Below are 16061 nucleotides of genomic sequence, written 5' to 3'. Positions count from 1 at the left end.
AACGCGCCTCATATAACGCTCGCCGAGCGGCGACTCCGACACGCCCTCAGAAACAGCGAGCTGCAGCACACAGCTCTCCTCTCCCTTCCAAACACTAGCTACCCTCCAGGCAGTCAGTGGACATAAAGTTGTTCCTGTGATGTAGAGACAGAGCTCAGTTAAAACTTTATGGATACAGATTAATAACTCACCGCTCTGAAACTCTCGCTCCAGTCCGTACGGCTGAACCCGAGCCGTTTACCGGCTTCTCGCTGACCCGCCCTTCTCTGCTTCTGATTGGCTAGTAGTCCTTAACTAGGAACTGAGCATGTGCAACTCCCAACAAAGATCATTTAGAGACAAGATGTATCACTCCATAGCTAAAACGAAGCCTTCAACACAGGCTGAAAAGAGGAGCTGCAGCAATGTGCAGTATGACAAACATATAACCATGGAAACCTGCTCTGGTACAAACTCTAAATAAGATTATGAACCTGAGAGTGAGCAGAATACAACCTCTTTAAAGTATGTTGTACTGTGTAAATAACACTTCTACACTTGTACTGTGCATGTCTCCATATTTACTTTGCGTCGACTCCCAGTCTGTTTCCCGCCACCACAGTCTCTTCGTACTCTTTCAGTAGCACATGCTCAGTGTACGTGAACGACCACTTGACATTCAGTTGTTTTAATACAGACCGAAATCAGTTCTGAGACGCAGCTAAAGCGCTGGTGTGGACGGAGATCGTTAGATCGAACGAAAACATAGTAGTGTGGACAAGGCTCAACGTAAACCTTTCTTGCAAATGGCCCCACCGGGCCAGTTTGAAACTTACTGGCCCGAAGACAATTTTTACTGTCCCTCCTTCCAAAAGGGACAGGTCGCCATGGTAGCGAACTGTCAATCACAAGTTAGTCCTGCTCAAAAGCATATGCTGCATTATCATCTATTTCCCCCTAAATAGGACCATAATTTACTAAATGAACATCACGCTGTGTTGAAGAAGACTTGAAACTAGCGACTGAGACCATAAACTCATCAGGAAAGTGTTTACTGAGGGAATAAATCAGCTGACAAGTAGAAACATTTTACCATTATTTCTAATGGAACCGGACTTCTTTTTGCATCCAGCGGACTCGCCCCCTGCTGGCCTTTAGAGAGAATGCAGTTTTAAGTTCCGTCTGCATGGTTTCACTTTCAGACCCAGATGTTTCCGCTTGATTGAGATTTGATAAATACCACTCGTCACGTCACTACAAATCTGGATTGGACAACAACTGCAGGATGTTGAGTTTCTAATTAATTTATTTTTATATACTAATGTATTTGAGTTGCTAGTTCAACTGTTCCGACGTTACTTTTTACTGGCCATCAGGTCACCGTCATTGTCGAGCCCTGGTGGCCTTAGTATCATGTGTTTCCGTAAAACCTAATTTGCATCAATCACTGAACTCACCCGACCTGTATTTGGGACAGGCCTTTAATTCCTTTTGCACAAAACTCTCCCTCAGCGAAGATGGGAACCTATCAAATTGTTTATTTTAACCAGTATGAATATTACTTGGCTTTTTTTTGTCTCTCTTGTTTACTATACTGGTAAATCTGCATCTGAATAAACTTAACGATTGAATTGTGGAGAATCTAACTGAGCATGTCCGTATTGACAAAAGTTTAAGTATGCATGATCTAAACAGCTTAGATGCAGCTCCGGCGAGCGACACGGTAAGCTTTTAAGAGGTTTTATACATCCAGAGAACTTCTATAAAAACCAGACCAGGCTTCTAATTGAGACCGGTGTTTATCTGTTAAAACGTGTAGCCACACCAGGCCAGTAAAAGGGGACAGACGTCTAATTGGGACTCTGTTTTAATCTTTATATCGAAAAAACTGTAATTTAATTTTCCTCATAAACATGAACACACTTGCTGGCAAAACCCTCGAGCAAAAAAACTGAATTACATCCTGAACATAAACACCAACCGCAGGAGTGTTGTTTCCATCGTGGATGTTAAACTCAACATCAGTCCTGTGTTTTGTTCTGCAGAGTCACAATGATCTTCACTTTGTCCACGTCAGGCAGGGAGGACTGTACTGGGTCGCCACCACTTCGGCTGACTCCTCCCCCTTCACTGTCATCGAGTTCCTCAACAGGTGTGGTGTTTTTTTAATCTTGTAAAATCTCAGTTTATTTACCACGTGACTTATTGAAAGCTGGCCCTCTCTTATTTTCACTTTACATGCTTCTGCTTCGTACTAGTTTTGAGAAGTAGAATATTTTGTGTCATTGTTACGCGGATGACACACAGTTCTACATACCAGTTACACCTGACAGCACTCTCTCTCTGAAGAACCTCTTAATCTGTCTGAAAGATATGGATGGATGGCGAGGAACTTCCTTAAAATAAATGAAAACAAAACTAAGGTAATTCTGTTTGGCCCTCAGAGCTCTGTCACTAGCTTAAGCATTTCGCCTGGTGTCCTGACTACAAACTAGCACAATATAGTTTTTTAGGTGAATTTAGATTTTAGGTGTTTTTATGGATACTTCTTTGAATTTTAACAAACAAATCAGTAGTGTCATGAAGGGCAGCTTTTATCAGCTTAGAACCATAGACAAATTGCCCCTTTGCTAAGCCCCGCCCCTCTTAGTTACTGTTGCTAAGTCCGACAAACTGTCAGCGCTGCCACTCTGTGTTACTGCACTCCCCAGAGAAATATTATCTAATTTGTTGGAAAAAGCGATCTCAGAAAGAAGCAGACAGTTTTGCAGTTGCATTATACATATGAAGATTTTATTCAGGCTGTCAGACTGAAACAAATACAGACAGAAGCTAAAGCCTACTAATCACAGTAAAAGTGAACCACCGTATTATTATTGACTAGTGAGAAAGGAGACAACATCATTAAGGATCAGCACTGTTCCTGTACAGCTGGGTAGGCCTCTATTAACTATTACAATCATTAAAAAGCAGAACAGTAGGGCTTTATTAGGTTACATTCAGTAGTAAGTTAACTAACATTACATTAGAAACAATAGACATCTAACACAACGTGGCATGGCTTAGCGATGGGTCAGTGTTTATCCCATAGAGACCTGGAAACAGTTATACACGTGCTTATCACCTCACAGCTGGACTACTGTAATTCCCTGTATATGGGGCTGAACCATTCAACACTTTCCCGACGACAATGGTTCAAAATGCAGCTGCTAGACTTTTAACTGGAACAAAGAAAAGACAACACGTAACTCCGGTCTTGTCTCACTTGCACTGGTTACCGGTAAAATACAGAATTGATTTTAAAATTCTATTATTTGCTTATAAAGCCCTCAGTGGCTTAGCTCCACAATACATTACTGATATGCTTAATTCCTTATTCTGCACTAGGTCGCTTAGGTCAACAACTCCTATTAGTACTGTTCTCACACCTCACAACTAAAGGTGACCGGCCTTTTCTTTTCTTGCCCCCAGGCTTTGGAATAGTCTTCCATAACATCAAGTCCTGCCCCACCATTGAGAACATAAAATCTAATTTGAAGACCTACCTTTTTTCATTGGCTTTTACCTGATTCTGCCCCTTATTTATTTATTTTTATTTTTAATCCATTTGATTTATTTATTTCCTTTTAGCTTTGTTCAATTTTATCTTTACTGAGTACTCTATATTCCGTTTGTTCATACTTGTATTTGTGTCTTTTGTGTTCTTGGAAAGCACTTTGGGTCAACTGCTGTTGTTTATAAATGTGCTGTATAAATAAAGCTGACTGACTGAGCGATAATCTGCAGCGCAGCGAGGAAGCAGCCGCTCAAACGTGTCCGTCGGTCTGTGTGATTCTTCGCAGGTTGACAGCTCTGGTTAAAGATTACTGCGGCAGCCTGTCAGAGAAGTCGGTGCAGATGAACTTTGCCCTCATCTACGAGCTGCTGGATGAGGTCGTGGTGAGTCTCCCTGCAGGCTGAACGTGGAGCGATGTTGATGTGCGGCCCCTGAAGACGCATCGTGGCCGGTGAAACTGGGAGTTCACTGAAAAGTCATTTATTGGGTTGAGCAGTGGTAACATTTTAAATTGCACCACTTTTATGTAGATGTTTGTCTGTGTAGGTTAAATATTACAGGTTATATATGCAAACATCACAGCCTGTATAAAACATGGAAATAGTGTCCAGGACATCACCTGGCTAACCCTGAAGTGGCCCGAGAGGTGGAGCTGAGGCGGCCGAGTGAACCACCTGAGAGGGCACATGCAACACAACATGGTGTTCACTCAGTAAATTATGGGAAGAGGAAAATAAATGATAAATTGAGGGACTGACAAGTCGCTCAGCAGCATTTTGGTCGCCTAAGAATGTCTTGTTCTGTGTTCGTTTGTACTAAAAGACACTCTTAAGGAGTCGGCTGTTCATTTTTCCAATAAGTACATTAAGTTTTAAGCCTGTTTGTCCTGAGTGAAAATTAGCATCCTAGTTAATTTCACAGTTGGTCAAGTCTGATTCCAAAAACCAAGATGGCGACGGCCAAAATCCCAAACTCGAGGCTTCAAAACGGTCGTCCACAAATAAAGCCTGAGAGGGCCCCCACCTGTCACTCAAAGCCGCCATGCATAACTTTAGGTGTGTTAAATAAACGTTCACCCCCCCACACACAGTTGTCATGAAAGGGAAAATTACCAGGCTGTAACACACATGTAACGCGTTTTTTCTGCTGTAATTTTGGGCGTTTTAGAGGACTGACTCGCTTTTGTAGCTTCAAGCGGCCATTCGGGAAACTGCTTCATTTTTCACATCGCTGCGTCTTTTAATCTCATAACTATGTTCACCAATACACCATTCCCAATTGGCACGCAAACTTTAGCCACTAATTGCTTGAACAATTAATCGATATGTAATTTAGAACAGTAGATAATTAGATTCAGCTGTGTGACACGTCCAATCACAATGTTTTACACTTCCTGTATAAGCGCCCCATCATGCAGCGATTGTGTTGCTAACGGGACTGTGGTTGGACATCAGAAAAGAATCTGACCTCTCTTCTGATGTCTTCTGCCAGTGCCAGGTCCATCAAAACACAAGACTTGTTTGGACGGTGTCTTTCAATAAGCTCATTCTACAAAAGGTGTGTGCATGTCTCTGACCTAAACACCCGGCGCTCTTGTCAGATTTGCTCCTCTGAGGATCTTGGTAAATGTTTGTCTAAGCTCCTCTCTTTGTCTGAATGAGCTTTAACAGCTGCAGCACAGTCCATGTTTTAATACCCATCAAAGAAAAAGAAAAAGGAAATAACACTTTAAGCCAGTAAATACAGTAACTCTGTCTCTGTCTGTCAGGACTACGGTTACATCCAGACGACGTCCTCTGACGTCCTGAAGAACTTCATCCAGACTGAAGCTGTCTCCTCCAGACCGTTCAGCCTGTTTGACCTCAGTAACGTCGGCTTGGTACGTAAACGCCGCCAGCACCTGAGACCGTTTGACCAGAGGTCAGAGGTCGCTGAGGTTTGATTGGCCCGACGGGGATACGTTTCTCTAATGAGACCTGAAACAGATCACATGTCAGCAGTTTCAGTCCCAACGTACAGCGTCGACTCCCTAAAACAATCAAAAAGTAAAGAACACAGGCTAAGATTCCCCCTCTTTAGCATTGATAAAAAGTAGCAGCTTAACGATCATTATTAATGTACATTATTTGAAGAACTACTCCTATTAAGAGATTTTTTTATATTATTACAACAATATTTTACTACAGCCGTGTTTCCACCAAAAGTACCCGGGACTTTTACGTCCCCAGATCTCTTTTTAAGGATCTAAAAGGTTCCTTCAGCCCTCTGTTGTGTGCGTTTCCACCGCGGATTAACCAGCTGACGTAGCTTTCAGACTTTACTGGAATATAATGAAAAACTACAGGCTGTGTTTGATCATTAAAGCAGCTTTTTTTGTGTGAAAGTAAAATGAAGAGACGCACGATAAAGTTTGTTACACATTTAATAACAAACTGGATAAAAGCATCAAGTTCTTAAAATAACTCCAGCTCAGAGAAAGAAACACAAAAATAAAATGGCGACAGTTTGGAAGGTTATTAAAACATTTCCAGCCGACAAGAGCAGCAGGTCAGCTGCAGCGTCACGTCTGTGAACGGGATGTTTAACGTGCTTTATTAAAACCTCCTGACTGATGAACACTTCAAACAACCACTCAGGACCCAGTATTTAGCTTCACTCCATCAGCTGTTCGCTGTAAACACACCGCTGCACGCCGGCTGCTGTTTCCCAGCAACACATTTAATGGCGACGTTCGATCTCAGGCGACGCCGGCGAGACTCGTGCGGCTCTCTGACTGCTGGTTGTGATTTATTGGTTTGCAAACAACAGAAGAGCAGTCGTAGAAAAACAGCCGCCATCCTCCAGTTAAAGCCAGTAGCCTCTACTCGCACATTCAGAGGTTCACTGCAAGTTAACAAATACTATTTATTTAGCGCCAAATCACAACAACAGTTATCTCATAGCACTTTACATGAAAGAGCAGGTCTACACCGTACTCTGTGTTAACCACTACATAATAATGTGTTATAAACCATTTATTACGTGTTTATATAGTTTTATAAATGCTAAATAAGGAGACACATATTACCAAATGTTGTCTAAAGAGGATGAAGATGTTACGGAAGCCCTGAGAGGCAGTAGAGAAGTTTAGTCTGATAAATGTTTTTCTCTTCTGTGTTTATGAACTTGCGAAATAAATAAATTTTGTTTGGAAAATCTTCCCAAGTTGACTAAAAACAGGTGAAGCGCTGATTAAAATACATTTTTAACCAAAGACGTGACCGTGATGTTACAGAACACACAATACTGTATATACAGGTGCATCTCAAAAAATATTAGAGTATCTTGATAAAGTTTCCATGATTTATTTCACAGAGCTTTACATATTGCAGATTCATTACACATGAAGTGAAATATTTCAGGCGTTTCTTTGCTTTAATTTTGATGATTACGTCTTACAGCTCACAGAAATCAAAGATCCAGATCTCAAAATATTAGAATATTAGAATAAAGAATGTATAATATGGAAATGTTGATAGATAGATAGATATATGTGTATCTACGTTTTCTGTTTAGAGTGTACGGAGAAATTAAAACTCTTACTCCTTTAGAACAAGGGGCAGTGGTGCACTCCGGCCTCTTGTGGTTGAAATGAGTATTACAACAACAAACACCCTGCATGTTTGTATTATTATTAAATCACAAAGTCATTTTTTTATGTTTGTGTTTACTTTTGAACAAGTGAAAAAGGTATTCCTAGAAAGTTTTTCCCCTCAAGATATTTTATTTTGAAATCTGTCCCCGTCAACGGCATCAAAAGTGATTCAGATACAGGTCCAAAAAACTTAAATGGCTCAAAATAGCTTACAAATATCTGTCTGTTTTGGTCGATGTCAAGCATGAAAGGGTTAAAGTTTTATCTTAAAACTTTTTTTTTTAAATGGGAGAAAAAAAACTGGCAAAACATTATTTTTCAAGGATGGATTTTATTTTAGGGAACTTTGGAAGATTATTATATTTTCAGTCATAAACACAGGAGAGAAAATTAGAAAATGGATCACCAGAATATTTTCACTTATATCTCACTTGCCTCTCAAGGCCTCTGTAAGATGTTGACAGCTTTTGGTCATTAAATGAATTAAATTTGATTTAATGTGTGTCTGTACAGTTTAAGCAGCTCTGTTGTTGTTGTTGTTGTTGTTTTGCTGTAGTTTGGGGCGGAGACACAGCAGAGTAAAGTCGCCCCGAGCTCTGCAGCCACCAGACCCATCCAGTCCAGCAGAGAGCAGGTACGTAACATCACACCTGTCGGAGGAATACTATGTTTTTTTTTTCCAGTTCACTTTCTTTGGGGAAGAACGGCAGCATTTATATAGAAGATGTGACCCCTGTTTTCCCTCATATCATTACATTACATTTACTCATTTAGCTGACGCTTTTATCCAAAGCGACTTACAATTGCTATACAAGTCAGAGGTCACACGCCTCTGGAGCAGCGAGTGTCTTGATCAGGGACATTGTGTGATTGTATAGAAGTCTGTGAGAAAATGTTTCTACTTGTCAGCTGATTTATTCCCTCAGTAAACACTTTCCTGATGAGTTTCTGGTCTCAGTCGCTAGTTTCAAGTCTTCTTCAACACAGCATGATGTTCATTTAGTAAATTATGGTCCCATTTAGAGGATATTGAAAGTTTTTCTTGTAAATTTAACACTTTATTCTCAGAATATTACCGGCTCTAATGGCCATAATACACCGTTGTAACCAGGGGAGTCCTGCAACAGGGAAGTCTGTCATGTCTGTGACTTGTTGTGAGTCATTTTCCAGGAGTTTAATTTTGCCTTTTAAAAACAGAACAGGCCAGAGGCAGAAGCAGTTTAAAGCCCTCGAAGTGTAGAAAATTGAGAAGTTGTAGACCTTTATATTCAACCAGCAAACAAGCATTTTCCACATTCTTGTAGATATTTATAGATCAGAAAGAAGAGCAATCCTATTCATTTAAACCAAAGCAGAAACTCAACGCTGTTGCTTCACAAACCTCTAAAAGTTTGATAAAAGAAAATGTTTAGATGTTTTCAGTTTGAGTTATAATTATTTTAGTCTCATTTAAATGTTTTTTACGGCGTTAATAACTGACTTGTTTCAGTAAATAGTCCAGTCCCATTCTAGACCTCACAGTTTCCATGTGTGTGTTTTTGTTTCCAGGGAGGGAAGAGCGAGATATTTGTGGACGTGATTGAGAGGATGTCGGTCGTCATCGGCTCCACCGTGAGTAACATCAACGTGATACCAGCAGAAGTCTGACCATGCAAAAATACACTCCTTAAAAGTATTAAAGGGGAACTTTGATGTTTTCCAACCTTTTCCCCGTGGTTTTCTGTCTATGTGACAAATTGGGACAATATTTTCTTTAAACTGGTCTAGTATTGTCCAGCGTGGAAACAGCGCCGCAACGTAATCTTTCTGTCAAAGTACGTCCACTAAAGAGCTTGTTTTTGCCGCCAACAGGCTCAGATTGTGTCTGACAGTATGATGGAAAGGATCCCTACAGAGACAGACCTTTATTTAAGAGTTTTGTTTAACCAGAAACAGATGAAAACAGTTTTATCTGGCAGAACACAGGAATTGCTGTTAGTTTAGTTTGTCTCATCATGTGACTATGTTGTTTTGTTTGTTTGTGTTATTGTGTCTTTTAAAGGGTTAAAAACACCAAAGTCACATGATGAAAAACTAACCGATTCAGGCAGCGGAAGCCCAGAGAGGGCAACGGAGTCTGGCGGCTTTGATGAGAGCGATATAGTGACTGATTCTGGTTAAACAAAAAAGGATCTTACTCTTTAAATAAAGGTCTCTCTCTGTAGGGATCCTTTCCATCATGCTGTCAGACACAATCTGAGCCTGTCGGCGGCAAAAACAAACTCTTTAGTGGACGTACTTTGACGGAAAGATTACGATTCAGCCCTGTTTCACTCTATTCTAGACCGATTTCACCGAAGTACAGAAGTTACCCTTTAAAATATCCTCAGCTGTCATTCATTACGTTCTGTGAAGTTTCATTTCCAGACTTTGATCACTCTGAAGCCGCGCTGTTCTGTCCTGGTGCTCACAGTAAAACTGCACAACTTGTTTAAACTCGGTTGCTCTCTGCTCCGTGCTGATTTGCGCTGCAGGGGCTTCTGATGAAGGCGGACGTCGAGGGAGAGATCAGAGTCAAGTGCTACATGCCGAGCTGCTCGGGTGAGTTTAACATAAAGTAGAGGTAAACAATAAAACCAGACAGATGGCGCGTTAAGCCCAAGGGCGTCATCTGTGTTGAAAAGTGGTGGGGACACAAGGGTGTAAAGAGACATCACCATGCGTGATATTAGGTTCACAAGAACGAGACGGAAAGATCCTTCAACAATGTTTTAAAGATTTCCTCTATGCTGAGATAGATGAGCGGGGATCTGGGGGGGGGGGCCTCCCCCAGGAAATTCTGATCATTAAACATTTCATTTCCTGCATTCTGGTGAAAATGTTTTTATTTATGTAAAAGGAAACATAGAATTCAGGTGACAGGTGAAATTTCAAAATCTAGTGTTACAGAATTACAGTCAGTGCAGCTCTCAGGCTTTCTGTTTCTCCTGTACTTCAACTTTTCTCCTGTAATATCGTCCTGCTGAGGCCGCTCACATGTAGGCCTGGTTTAGTCTTCCCTCCTCTTTTGTCATGTTCACAGGGAGAAAACAGAAAACTGGCCAAACAGAAACTGTGACAAGAAGTCGTTAAAGTTACTGACTGGTGCTGCGAGTTCTGGCTCATTTTATAATCAGTAGCTTGTTTTGTTTTCTGCCACATCGCTGACGTCAGCCAGATATCCAGCACGCCAAATATCTGGAGGAGTCGGCCGACTGACATCCACATCCAGCCAATGAGAGCCCTTTTTCCTCCCCTCCAGCTCTCTGTAGCTCAGACGATCCCTGCTGATCCATCCTTTCACCAGATTCTTTGTCTTTATAATTTATATCTTTATAATAACAAACAGCTGTTTCCTGTGCAGGATCGCCTCATTTCCCGTTTCACATTTCACATGCGTTTTCTTGACAAAGAAAATGCAGTGTCGGGTGACACAGCCTGTCAGCTCTGTGACCCCCTGTCACCGATCAGTCACGTAGTGTGAACGCCACAACCACTTGAAGACTGCCGTCACAAGACGACAAGTTGTGCAGTGTGAACGAGATCAACTTAATCAACTGGGATCAACTTAAACCTAAAGTCCTCTTTTACGATCCATCAGTTATCGATCGACAGAGACAGACCTCAGCTCAGAATAAAATCTATTGGCTGCTCTGTCCTTCTTTATAACACTGAGACTCTGCGGACGTTATGGCAGCCGCACTGAAACATTTAGCGGGAAATTCACTCGTTTGATCTAAACAGTGTAACATGTATGAAGGTGTAACTGATCAGTAAACAATCATCCGTCGTGTTGTGAATGATTCCTGTCATAGTCATCATGTCGTAGATGGCGGTGAGGACGATTGTGGTGCAGCTGAAACGACTTAATGTAGTTTAAAAGTGAGTTTTTTTGTTTTTTTTTTTGCTGCACAAAGTCTCAATGTGTTTTCATTAAATGTGAAATAAGAACTGTTTTTAATGTAAAATATGTCTAAAACTTTACAGTCAGTTTGAACCAAGACACATTTTCAACTGCAAATTACAAAACTCAATGAGTAAACTTTGTCTTATCTGATCCATATTTTCATCTTCAGTTATTGACCCGGTATTTTGTCAACTCAAACAGCTGAATAAATATATTTAAACACGCAGAAGGACTCCAGCACTTTATAATCAATTAATGACATTAAATTCTGCTAAATGCTGAATGAGCAGAATACTCTGAATAAACTTATTGATTCATCCTCCACTCCTATTTTTAAGATAAATGTCAGGGTTCATATTTCTAGCATTTCTTTATTGACCCAGTGCCATGGTGGATCCTAGTATCAGATCTCCATTGATTCAACATAGTCTCTGAAACGAGGCCCTGGAAAACCAGTAAGACTGTAAGAAAACGCCAGATGTTTGTGGTGTTTGCAGCAGACAAGAACACGCAGGATAATTTAAACAGAATCAGATTCGGGGCCCCTGTTTTTGAGGGACTACTTTTGATTCTGTCTTTCGATTGATCTCCGTATGGACATATGACTAAACATACTCTCTCTCTCTCTCTCTCTTTAACATGCTGCTGCTGTTTAACAGAAATGCGAATCGGTCTGAATGAGGAGTTCAGCATCGGAAAGTCACAGCTCAGAGGTAAAACACACACACAGATTTAGGCCCCATCTACACTGCCCCGTTTTTGTTTAAAAACAGAGTTTTAAAACGAAGACGATCTCCGTCCACAGCAGTGTTTTAGCTGCGTATCAGAGTTGATCTCCATCCACATTGAAATGTCTGAAAACCTGAAAACGCACATCTAGTGGCCGTTCAGGTCCACTGGGCGTGTGCGTGCCGGTGTAAACATGAAGCAGATGGTCTGTTCCATAGTTACAGAAGATTTGGTGAAAGAACAAATAAATACAGACAAAGAACCGCACCAGGTTTAATTTTGCATGGACCAATCACGAGCTGGGACTGTTACTGAATGTAACACGGGAGTTAAAAGCAGCTGTGAAAGCTAAATGCACCTCATAACGCTCGCCAAGCGGCTACTCCAACACTAGCTACCCTCCAGGTACTTGTTACTGTTACTGTGATGCAAAAGTCTCTGAGCTAGAATCCAAGTCAAGTCTCAAGTCCCTGAACTAGAGTCCAAGTCAAGTCTCAAGTCCCTGAACTAGAGTCCAAGTCAAGTCTCAAGTCTCTGAACTAGAGTCCAAGTCAAGTCTCAAGTCTCTGAGCTAGAGTCCAAGTCAAGTCTCAAGTCTCTGAGCTAGAGTCCAAGTCAAGTCTCAAGTCCCTGAACTAGAGTCCAAGTCAAGTCTCAAGTCCCTGAGCTAGAGTCCAAGTCAAGTCTCAAGTCTCTGAGCTAGAGTCCAAGTCAAGTCTCAAGTCCCTGAACTAGAGTCCAAGTCAAGTCTCAAGTCCCTGAACTAGAGTCCAAGTCAAGTCTCAAGTCCCTGAACTAGAGTCCAAGTCAAGTCTCAAGTCCCTGAACTAGAGTCCAAGTCAAGTCTCAAGTCCCTGAACTAGAGTCCAAGTCAAGTCTCAAGTCTCTGAACTAGAGTCCAAGTCAAGTCTCAAGTCTCTGAGCTAGAGTCCAAGTCATGTCTCAAGTCTCTGAGCTAGAGTCCAAGTCATGTAAATGATTACATTAATCGACCACCACAAGTTTGGCAAGTAAACAAACGCTCATTAATTTTTTCATAACAAACGACAGTCGGAGTTAACCTCCAGTAGGTCGTAGCTGAAGCAACAAACAAGCTAACGTTAGATGGCCAATGCTGAGCTGGTGGTGTAAATTATGACAGGACGGAGAGTTTCTGCGTCGGCAGGTTGTGATTGTAAACCAGAGCAGAGCGTCTATCCTGTGGCACGAACACGAAAACCTTCTTCACCCACTTGAAGATGTGACTGTAACTGGTTTGAAATGTCAGAATCGCCCTGCGAGTTTCTGATCCGCTGTGTTTTCCTTCTTCAGGTTACGGAGCTGCAGTTCGTGTTGACGAGTGCAGCTTCCACCAGGCGGTCCGGCTGGACGAGTTCGACAGCCACCGGATCCTCCGACTCTGCCCGAGCCAGGGAGAGGTGTTCTGTTTTTAACTTTCTCTGTGTTTATTGGTTTGAACCGCTGATTTCCCGCCAGCGCCGAGCTCTGCTTCCTTCTCTGCAGGTTCGGGCTTTAAGCACACGCTTATATATTCAAAATTCATCTTTAATTTGTAAGTACCGTAAAACTAAAAAGCTTTTACTAGCTTAAATCACTGAACTGACCCGGCCTGTATTTGGGACGGGCCTGTAAGTTCTTTACCATGCTGGTAAATCTGAATGAATTAGACTCTGGTGCTCAGATTGTGGGGAATCTAACCGCATGTCCGTATTGAACCCGTTTAAAACAGTGATGCAGTTAGAGATTCATTCCATTGTCATCCTTGTGTGACAGACTTACTCGCCATGCGCCTCCTGTTACGGTCCTACTCGCCAATCAAAGTGGGCACAGGGCGTGTACATTTTACAACAATAAACGAAACTAGAGGGAAACGTGGCATAATGGCGTCAAGCGAACCGACACAGGCAGCAGCTGTGGGGTCAACTCCCACTCAAGTTTTTCAGCAGCGGAGCGTTTAGCTGCCTACGTTGTTAACGTGCTGTTAATTTTCAACTACTTATAACAGCTCTGTGAGAGCCCGTTCCGTTCCGCTCTGTGCGGGCTAACCATAGCCTGCATATAAGAAGTGGACGTAGTCATGGTGACGTCACCCGTTGGTTTGTGAACTGCTGTTTTGAAGCCTCGAGTTTGGCCGATTGGGCGTCGCCATGTTGAGTTTTTGCATCTAGGAAGTGCCCAGACGTAACGGCCGTGTGCGGAGCTAGCTAGCTTGCTTAGCTAGGTGCATCTGTAATTCACGATAACTGTCATAACTGGACAATTTTGTCTAGCGAACAACAGTCTTAAAACTAAATGAGAATGTGAACAGCCAACTCCTAATAAGCTTTTTCAAAGTGGCTGGTTAAATTTACAACGCCGTGGATACGAGTCGGCTCTAGACAGGTCGTCATGGTAACGACTTGTCAATCATAGATAATCCGTCCAAACCGTTCAGCCCTAATATATATTTCCGTACACAAAGTACTGTCCAACAGCTTTCTGTGAAAGTGTTGCTACTGTGTTTAGTACGCATAAATAATGCATAATGTGTTTTTATCAACCGGCACTGGCAACAATGGCTAACCTGGCTAGTTGTAAACAATGGCTAACCTGGCTAGTTGTAAACAATGGCTAACCTGGCTAGTTGTAAACAATGGCTAACCTGGCTAGTTGTAAACAATGCCTGGCCGCGTGAGGTTTTCGGACTTGTAACTGAAACTTGGTCAACTCGAGCGTTTCGTCATTCCCAGCTCTGACTTCCGACTTCAGAGGTACATGGAACGCAGCATTTGCAGCTTAGAACTAGCTTAAGAAGGCAACCCGGTGAGCGTTCAGAGGTTTTATACGTCCAGAGAACTTCTGTAAAAACCAGACCCGGCTTCTAATTGAGACCATTATTTGACAAAACATGTAGCCACACCAGGACAGTAAATGGGGCCGGACTAAAGTGACTTGTGACAACATCATGGAAAGGATCCCTACGAAGGAAGCCCGGTGATCCCCTTTGTTTTTAACAGGAAGCTGAAGTCTCGCTCTGAAATCTGGTGAAAGGCGAGTTGTTGCAGGAAGACGCTGGTGGAAGCGAGGGGGAAAAGTTTGTTGTGTACGTAGAGGAGCTGCTGATGTTACTTCAACACAACAAACCACCGGAGTCTTCCTATCGAAAAATGAAATTATCTTTTAGGGATCATCTGTAGGGTTAGGGTTCAGTGGGGGTGGACAAAATATTAGAAACCCCCCTCGGTATAACACAGTACAGTTCAACAACACACCAAAATGCCTCTTCATCTCTCTCCTCCTCTTCCTCATGTTGCAGCAAACAGTGATGCAGTACCAGCTGAGCGACGATCTGCCTTCAGCTCCTCCTTTTCGGCTCTTCCCAGCCATTGAGAGAGACAGCGGAGGAAGGTTAGAGTCCAGTATCACAATCCAGTCCCCACAGTCCAACCCGGCAGTGCGGTCCCCCACAGTCCAGTCCGCCATAGTCCAGTCCCCCCACAGTCCAGCCCATAGTCCAGTCCCAGAGTCCAGTCTCACAGTCCAGCCCACACTCTAGTCAACCATTTCAATCCCACAGTCCAGTCCGCCATAGTCCAGTCCCCCCACAGTCCAGCCCATAGTCCAGTCCCCCCACAGTCCAGCCCATAGTCCAGCCCATAGTCCAGTCCCAGAGTCCAGTCCCCCCACAGTCCAGCCCATAGTCCAGCCCATAGTCCAGTCCCAGAGTCCAGTCTCACAGTCCAGCCCATAGTCCAGTCCCAGAGTCCAGTCTCACAGTCCAGCCCATAGTCCAGTCCACACTCTAGTCAACCAGTCCAGTCCCACAGTCCAGTCCGAGTCCAGTCTCACAATATAGTCCCAGAGTCCAGTCTCACAGTCCAGCCCATAGTCCAGTCCACACTCTAGTCAACCATTTCAATCCCACAGTCCAGTCCGCCATAGTCCAGCCCATAGTCCAGTCCCCCCACAGTCCAGCCCATAGTCCAGTCCCCCCACAGTCCAGCCCATAGTCCAGCCCATAGTCCAGTCCCAGAGTCCAGTCTCACAGTCCAGCCCATAGTCCAGTCCACACTCTAGTCAACCATTTCAATCCCACAGTCCAGCCCATAGTCCAGTCCACACTCTAGTCAACCAGTCCAGTCCCACAGTCCAGTCCGAGTCCAGTCTCACAATATAGTCCCAGAGTCCAGTCTCACAGTCCAGCCCATAGTCCAGTCCACACTCTAGTCAACCAGTCCAGTCCCACAGTCCAGTCCGAG

At 42.9% G+C, this 16061-nt stretch overlaps 1 protein-coding gene across 8 annotated transcripts in view; it reads left to right on the top strand.

Annotated features, from left to right (window-relative positions):
* ap4m1 (adaptor related protein complex 4 subunit mu 1) overlaps positions 1-16061 on the top strand; it is a 26455-nt gene that overhangs the window by 3057 nt on the left and 7337 nt on the right. For 7 of the 8 annotated variants that reach the window (XM_046040243.1, XM_046040248.1, XM_046040249.1 and 4 more), the window contains exons 4-12: positions 2025-2131; positions 3822-3918; positions 5304-5414; positions 7726-7803; positions 8718-8780; positions 9683-9749; positions 11754-11807; positions 13135-13241; positions 15119-15210. In XM_046040243.1, coding sequence (XP_045896199.1) covers positions 2025-2131; positions 3822-3918; positions 5304-5414; positions 7726-7803; positions 8718-8780; positions 9683-9749; positions 11754-11807; positions 13135-13241; positions 15119-15210 — 776 coding nt within the window. The remainder of the gene's footprint in view (positions 1-2024; positions 2132-3821; positions 3919-5303; positions 5415-7725; positions 7804-8717; positions 8781-9682; positions 9750-11753; positions 11808-13134; positions 13242-15118; positions 15211-16061) is intronic. The other variant, XM_046040251.1, reaches the window with a different exon arrangement.

Source organism: Micropterus dolomieu, linkage group LG23 (genome assembly GCF_021292245.1).
Source record: "Micropterus dolomieu isolate WLL.071019.BEF.003 ecotype Adirondacks linkage group LG23, ASM2129224v1, whole genome shotgun sequence".
NCBI lineage: Eukaryota > Metazoa > Chordata > Actinopteri > Centrarchiformes > Centrarchidae > Micropterus > Micropterus dolomieu.
The sequence above is the reverse complement of the archived record's forward strand: the minus strand, read 5'-3'. Positions and strand labels throughout refer to the sequence as shown.